Source organism: Puntigrus tetrazona, unplaced genomic scaffold (assembly GCF_018831695.1).
Source record: "Puntigrus tetrazona isolate hp1 unplaced genomic scaffold, ASM1883169v1 S000000283, whole genome shotgun sequence".
Lineage (NCBI taxonomy): Eukaryota > Metazoa > Chordata > Actinopteri > Cypriniformes > Cyprinidae > Puntigrus > Puntigrus tetrazona.
Window position 1 is genome coordinate 1,620,001 of NW_025047944.1, and position 8,129 is coordinate 1,628,129.

At 37.8% G+C, this 8,129-nt stretch overlaps 1 protein-coding gene across 6 annotated transcripts in view; it reads right to left on the reverse strand.

The window, feature by feature from the left end:
* The window catches only part of fmn2b (formin 2b), a 28,868-nt gene extending 22,320 nt beyond the window's left edge, over positions 1 to 6,548 (reverse strand). For 2 of the 6 annotated variants that reach the window (XM_043231145.1, XM_043231146.1), the window contains exons 1-4: positions 6,479 to 6,529; positions 6,337 to 6,366; positions 3,972 to 4,989; positions 1,985 to 2,406 (exon numbers count right to left, since the gene is read on the reverse strand). In XM_043231145.1, coding sequence (XP_043087080.1) covers positions 1,985 to 2,406; positions 3,972 to 4,989; positions 6,337 to 6,366; positions 6,479 to 6,482 — 1,474 coding nt within the window. In that variant the 5' untranslated portion in view covers positions 6,483 to 6,529. Of the gene's footprint in view, positions 1 to 1,984; positions 2,407 to 3,971; positions 4,990 to 6,336; positions 6,367 to 6,388; positions 6,438 to 6,478 lie in introns of those variants that run through there. The other 4 variants (XM_043231142.1, XM_043231141.1, XM_043231143.1 and 1 more) reach the window with 4 other exon arrangements.
* Between the last annotated feature and the right edge of the window lie 1,581 nt (positions 6,549 to 8,129).

The window sequence follows — 8,129 nt, forward strand, 5'->3', positions numbered from 1 at the left end:
TACCATCTGCTCCAGAGAGAACAGAGCAGATCAGCTTCAGTACTGAGAGAGAAACCAACAACTAGAAAAATAAACATTCAGGTGATGTTTTTAAAATATGAATCGCATGATACAAACAATATAGTTTTGGCAGATATTATAACAGTATAAGTGGCATTTTTGCCCAGATGACACATCTACAAAATAAATAGAGCTTTTTAGCAAATATTTAGTAAATAATCCGGCTTGTGCTCTAAACAGTTGAGAAGAAGTGAGACGTGAATAAACACCATAAACTAACACTGCACGTGTGCCACACAGGGAGCTTTAAATAAATAAATAAATAATAATAAAATAATAAAAATAATATATATATATATAATATATATATATATATATATATATATATATATATATATATATATATATATAATTTTATTATTATTTTTTTTAAAACATTCTAATCCAATTTATTTATTTTTTTCCTTCTTGATCAGATCGTTTCAGCTTCCCTTTCTTCTGGGTCTGACTGAAATCTAACGGAGTACTAATCTTCAGTACAATTAAGGCATTAATCTGCTCACTAACAGATCGTTTCATTGCAAGTGAACACAGAAACTGTGAGGATTCAGACGGATTCATTCAGACCCAGAGACAGTATATTCACTTCACAGCCAAAACCTCCAGAGAAACACAACAGACTCTCTTTATTCTCATTCACAGACTGTACACACACACACACACACACACACACACACACACACACACACACACACACACGTCTCAGACACATCACAGCATCTCCAGACATCCCATAATGCCTCTCTACAGGAAAGAGACTCAGTCCGTGTTCAGAATGGAATATTAATGCATATTATTTATATAAACTCATACATTGCAGGAAATGATAAACAAACAGTTGTCACATGACCTAGAATTTGTTTACTCTCCAAATGTTAATGAGTTAAAGAAAAACTTATATTGTCATTTAACCCTCTCTAATATTATTACTCTAATATCATTTATTAACCTTAATGTTGACTAGTACATTATACAAATAAGAAGTTATATCTTTATCTGTTCATGAATTAATAAGTTAACATGAACTAATAATCAATAGCCACTTTTGTTTTTATTAACCTTCAAATTAGTCAAGATTAATAAATACTGTTGTTTTCCTATCATTGACATACTATTATAGTTTTATTAATATTTTTAGTATTCACTTTAATTTTAGTTCAAGCTTTAGCAATTATTCTGTGTCTTTGTGAATTATTATATACATGACAACATAATTTTTACTTTAGTACACCAGCTTAAACCACATTAAAATGTGTAGTGACGTCCTGGAATATACATTTTATTTAAAGTTAATGTTTATTTTATTTCAAATAACGATGCCATTTAATGGTTTCCTTTTTTATTTCCATATATATATATATATATATATATATATATATTTCCATATATATATATATATATATATTTCATATATATATATATATACTATATATATATATATATATAGAATATATTTATATACCAGATTTTGAGAATATTTTATATTTAGCATATTTGATGCAGATAATAATAAGAGAAGAATTTAGAGACGCTCTAAAGGTTGCATGTCTATGTAATATACCAGAGATCTTCAGAGATGCTGCTTCTGTGCATACACCATATTTAAAATCATTGTGCATAATGAGAATTGTCCATATTATCATCATGCATGAAAAGGGAAGACTTCAGAGATGCTCCTTCAGTGCATTACGAGCACAAATTCTCTATATTATTGTCATAAGTTAAATTAATAATAGTACACCAGAAAAAGATATTTTTGCAGCGATGCATGAAATGGGAAGAGACGCGACTTTAGAGATTCTCCTCCTGTGCATTTAACACATTGATAACTTTATAAAAGAAGATATGTTTAGCATGCGAGATGTTCATTCGTGCATTTAACCACACTACATTCACGCTAGTTGAGATGAGGTGCAGAACTGACCGGTGAAGACCTCCTGGACGCTGCGTGTGGAGCCCTGCGGGGCCCCGGTCCTGAGGGTCTCCTCGGAGCCGCTGGTTCTGGTCGGCAGCGAGCGGATCTCCTCGGTCCAGTCTGCGGAGCGGCTGATGGGGCCCGTGATGCTGTAGGAGCGCTGGCGCCTCACGCGGCTCCTCGGGGCCCGCTCCGGCCCCCGGCGGGCGGACAGAGGGCTGTGTGAGGGCGAGGGAGCGGGCGAGCAGGAGGGCGAGCTCAGCTGGCGGGTGGTGGTCTTGATGTAGGACGTGCTGATGGGCGGATAGGGCTTGACCGCAGACTTCAGCAGCCGCGTGACCAGAGGACTCTCCGGAGGAACAGAAACACTGCTCTTACGCCGCTGGACCAGCTCCTCGATGACCGTCAGACACTCCAGAGACCCGGCCGACCTGAACCACAGACACGTTTCAAAACACTTCACTTCAGACCTACTCACAGTAACCTCATGACAATCAGAGTACTGGTAGTATCTTTTAACATGGGAAACGTGTTCTACTCTCCCTAAACCTACTCCGAGTAATGTTGTGAACTATACTCAGACATTACTCAGAGTTAGTAGGATGTGGACGATCACTAAAAGTATAACCTCGTCATTATTCTGGTAGTTACTCGTGATCATTTCACACCATCAGGAGGGGGCTGCATGGGGCTTTGTTGAATGAAAATAAATACATCATGAAAAAGTCCACTGAGGTCTGGTTTGTTAGGATCAGGTGATATCTGGCTGAGATACAGCTGTTTATAAATCTCTGAGAGAATGAAAAAAACTAAATATTGAGAACAGCACCTGGTCCAAATTAAATTCTTAGCAATGCATTCGGTATGAAATTTGCTATATATCCTAATGGAACACGATCTTCATATCCTTAGGATTTCTGGCATGAATAAATAAGGATGATTTTGACCCATGCAATGTCCTGAAGAGCAATTTATTTCTCCACGTTTTCATGCATCAAGGTCATCTTCGCCGTGATCTCAGAGTTCTTTATTTGAGATATTAGCAGACTGAGTGCCATCACGCGTCTCCTGAAGGAACCTAGAACGTGCCCGAGATCTCATACGAGAGAGTGCTCATGAGAAATAAGGAGATCGGCAGCACGGAGCGAACATCGATGAAAACTGACTAAAGTTTCAGAGTGAAACGTGGATCTCCATGATCCAGTGTTTGACAAAAATGTGTTTAGTAGTATTATATATTTAATGCCATATTTACATGCCAAAAACAAAAACATGACTAACTCTTTCTGGCAGATTTATACAGAACTCTGAGCAAATTCATAAGAGTTTTCTACAAACATTAGAAGCAGCACAGTCCAGTAAAACATGTTTTATGAGCTAAAACTTGAGATTAGAACTCACTTTCTGTTCTTATTTGTACATGTATCCCCCTATTCTTGCCACTTATTTAATATATAACAATTAATAATAATAATAATAATAATAATAATAATAATATTAAGTCTGATCTCTGAGGTTCAATTAATCACATGCAAAAAAAGAGTTTTGTTTACGTAATGTATGCATGTGTATTTATTATGAATATATTTATTATAAATGTGTTTATGTTTAAGAAAATGTGTTTAAGCTTTAGGAGAACCGATGGAATCTAATGCAGGTTTGCTTTGATAATATCACTCAATATGATCCAGATATAATAATTATATATGCATGTATGTGTAAGCATTTATTTAAAAAATATATACTGTCATATATGTATATACACTTATATATGCATATATATATATATATATGCCCAGATATATATATACACACATATATATACTATCTAAAGAGAAGCTTATTTGGGATGTGATTAATTGTTGATGGCACTAGATGTGTTTAAAAGCTACACTCGAGTGTTGATAAAAACAAGAGGATGGGCCTCACGCTCACGTTCTCGTACAATAACATGCGGCGCGGGCCCCGCTGACAGTGAAGGTCCGTGAGGCTGTACCTGAGGTCAGAGGCCGTGTCCGTGCTCGGAGGAGAGCGGTCGTCGTCTTCCACCGCCTCCACGGCGCTCTCGAAGGACGCGGTCAGGTCGGGGAAGCTGGTGGTGCTCTCCGTAGGAGCGACCTCTGAACGAGGAGGAGGAGGAGGAGGAGAAAGAGGGGCCTCGGGCTCTTTTGTGAGCGTTTCCACGGCGACCGGAGCACAAAGGGGCTCCTCGGAGAGCCCGTTGACAGCCGGCTCCTCCCCGGAGAGCACAATGCCGTTTTTCGGGAAGGCTCCGATCACGGTGAAGGGCTCCGAGTCGGGGGTGGGAGTGTGTCCGCGGTCCCACGGAGCCGGGAGCATCACGCCCTGCTTCAGACGGATGGCCTGCTGGATGTCGGCCAGGAGATCCTCCTGCTCCGCCGCCGAGTGGAAGCTGTACATGTCCGTGTCGGAGCCGGAGCTCGCCACCTTCTTCTCCTCGTCCGGCCGCGGACGCTCGGGCTCGTCCAGCTCATCTCCGGAGAGGTCCGGGGTCTTGTTGCAGAGCGACGGCGCGCTCCTGTCCAGCTCTTCTCTGGACGCGCTCTTAGCCTTGCTCTGCTTGCGCTTGCGTATGTGCGGGAACACCGAGGATCTGTCGCCTCTGTTTTTCTTCTTCCCTCCTTTGCCTCTCTTTGCGGCGTCGTGAGTCTCGTCCGGCGCCGCGCCCTCCGAGCGCTCCGGCTTGCCATCCTGATTGCCCATGATGAGCGTCTCTCTCACGCCATGACGGCTCGGGGCTCTGCGCACGCGTCCGCTCGACTCGCTCTCGCTCTCGCAGGAGGAGGAGGAGGAGGAGAGGAGAGCGATGGAGGAGGAGGCGGTGATGAACGAGAGCAGCTCGCTGTCTTCCTCTCCTCCGCAGAAGGGAGGGGCGTCTGCGTCTGCGTCTGCGAGGGGGAGGCTGTACTGCTGCCGTCTGCCCAGACTCAACGTCTCAAACAGCTTCTGGATCTGCATCGCGACACACACACTCTCTCTCGCGCACACACCAGCTGCGCGCACACACACACACACAAAATCTGTTCAGTGCAAGCAGAAATAAACCAGTATGACTAAGCAATACATAAATTTGTAAACATTTTTTTTTTTTGCACATCACAGCTGTGTTTGGAGGAACACACTGTATGACACTTTTCTGCAAAAACTAAATCATCAGGATATTTAGAAAAATTTATAAAGATATTTAGCATTTTGTTTATATTTTCAAGCATTAGTAACACGTTTATATTTTTGTTTATATTTTTACTAATGCATACAAATATAAACAAAATATCTTATGATTTATAAATATCCTGATGATTTTTTTTCATTGCTAAGAATCCCCCAGATTAGTCAGACAAAATCTCAGACAAAAACTGTCTGATCCTAACAAACCAGACCTCACTGCAGAGATAATAATGTGACAATAATGTGGGTTTTTTTTCAGAAATACCATTTAGTTTTTGTTAACATTTTGACTGTCTTATTGTTATATTTTCTGCTTATGTATTTTTTCTTTATATTTTCCCGCTCCATTGTTTTTATTTATTGTTATCGCTTTTGTTGAGTTTGTTGTTTATAAATATATACATTTTATATATATATATATATATATACACATTATTATATATATATATATATATATATATATATATATATATATATATATATATATATATATATATATATATATATATATAAAAGCTGATTACTTTTGCATGTAAGTTAGCTTTTTTTTTTTCTTCTTTAAGTTGCAAAAATGTGTTGTTTGGTTTTAGTTGCAGATAATAACCCTACAAATACAAATAATTTACACTGTTTCTCTCTACTGTACAGAAGCATTAGTTCAGGTAATATAAACAGTTATGTTCTCTGATGTTTGTGCATTTGCCTTATTTTAAGGATTTATAACCATTTTCACTGTAAAACTAATACTTTTATGCTGCAGTGAATAATTTCTCATCTACTGCCAAATCAAACATGCTGCAGGTCTATTCAATGCAATCAGAAAGCATTATTATGCCCAAGCAATGAGGAAGAATTAATGACTGATTATTTGCATCTTTAATATAATCTGACAATAATCCAAAAACGGAAATATAAGGAACTAAACAGCAGTGCAAGACACTGAAACAAACACTACTTATTATGATGTATACATAATCACACACACACACACACACACACACACACACACACACACACACACACACGTCTACATTTTTAATTAATAATTTCTTTTTATATGTATATATAACATTTAAATACAGACTACATACTGTGTGTGCCCTTTTATAAACACATATATGTATACACACACTATTTGTCCCAGAAATAATAAAAGAAACAGCTGAACTCACTTCTGTAGATCTCTAGTGATCCACGTGGATCTGAAATCAATTAAAACAGTACCTTGTAAGTTCACGGATCTGTTTCTTTCTGTGAGATTACACCTGACTCACTATCATCACTTTTATTCTGTGTGTCTCGTGTTATACTCACTCATGAATCACTGCTATATGTGTAAGCCTCCGTCACAACCGTGTGTGTGTGTGTGTGTGTGTGTGTTCCCGCCGGCAGGTTATAATTGGACACCTGTGCTGTACGTCACCTGACGCAGGGTTCCCGCCTCGACAGCGACATCCGGCGGCCGCTCGCCGTCATCACACCCAGAGCACGTGATCCGTGACGTTTAACACACGTGGACGCAGAAGAAAAAGTTTGTTTAAACACCAACATTAAAAGACGTCTTCTTTTCACAAAATGGTGGACTACGAAAGCGTTTGTTTTGTAAAAATGTAGTTTTTAAAAAATAAAAATTAAATTCAGAAGGTTTAATGGTTACATATTGATTTAATTACATATACTCTCATCAAACATTAAACATTTTAAAACAAGTGAGACATTTATATGTAAAATTTAGACATAACCCTAGAATCAACTCATGCATTTAATATTAACGTTATTTATTCCTTATTTTTATTGTGTTTGTGTGTAAATTGAATACATTTACGAGAATATTAAAAACAAGTCTGTGTGAAGGATAATGGATAATGTATTAAACCTTTAGCACCTCGTACAAAATATATAACCACAAAAACACAGTTGGTTTTATTGATCAAACATCTCAGTATAGACAAAACTCATATATAACTTTGTACAGCAGTTTATAATTCATCACTCCCAGTGTGATAATAATCAATATAAAGATGTACAGTATACAGTCCTGAATAAAGATACAGTCAAAGTGTTCAGAAAGTGTGTTTAACAATCTTACGCTTTCAGATCAGTAAATAAATTAATTCTATCTATGTGTGTGTGTGTATATATATATGTATATATATATATATATATATATATATATATATATATATATATATATATATATATATATATATATATATATATATGTATGTATATATATATATATATATATATATATATATATATATATATATATATATATATATTATTATTATTTGTTATTATGATTATTTGTTATTAGAGGGAGTGTGTCTCTATATTTCTCAGAGGTTTGAACTTCTGCAGTCAGTCCACCTGAAACACAAACAACACAACTGTATCTGTAATATTACACAACACGTATATGACATGATCTCTGATCAAGGGACATTTTACTCCAAACATCCGGGAAAAACGACGCGTGTTCACATTATCAGTTCAAATCTCTGAAAAACACCAAGAAATGCCCATCAGAATCAGAGCTCTTAGCTCATTTTCATGTTTTTGAAACCATATAAAAACACGCCATTATTACGTTCTCGCTTCTGCATTCGAATGCAACCTGAACTACGTAAAATATGACAGAAACAGGCAGCCAGGTATGCCTTGAACACAATAATCAAACACTACAAACAAAAGAGGAATCCATTATCGATCATTTTCCTCCCACATCATACATTCATAGAGCCGTTTTTTGCCGCAGACACTTCTGAAGCTGTTCTAAAAACATCCCGCAGAGGTCACGACCTTACAGTTCAGCTGGTCAAGTGCACACTACAACATTAACACTCACAGCTTCGTGTTCTCCGGCATGCTGCTTTCATCCGCTGCATTCGAGATCTACGTTTCATCAGTTCATGCATCCCCCGGGAATCGAACCCGTGACCTCGCGGTTGCGAGCCTTGTTCAA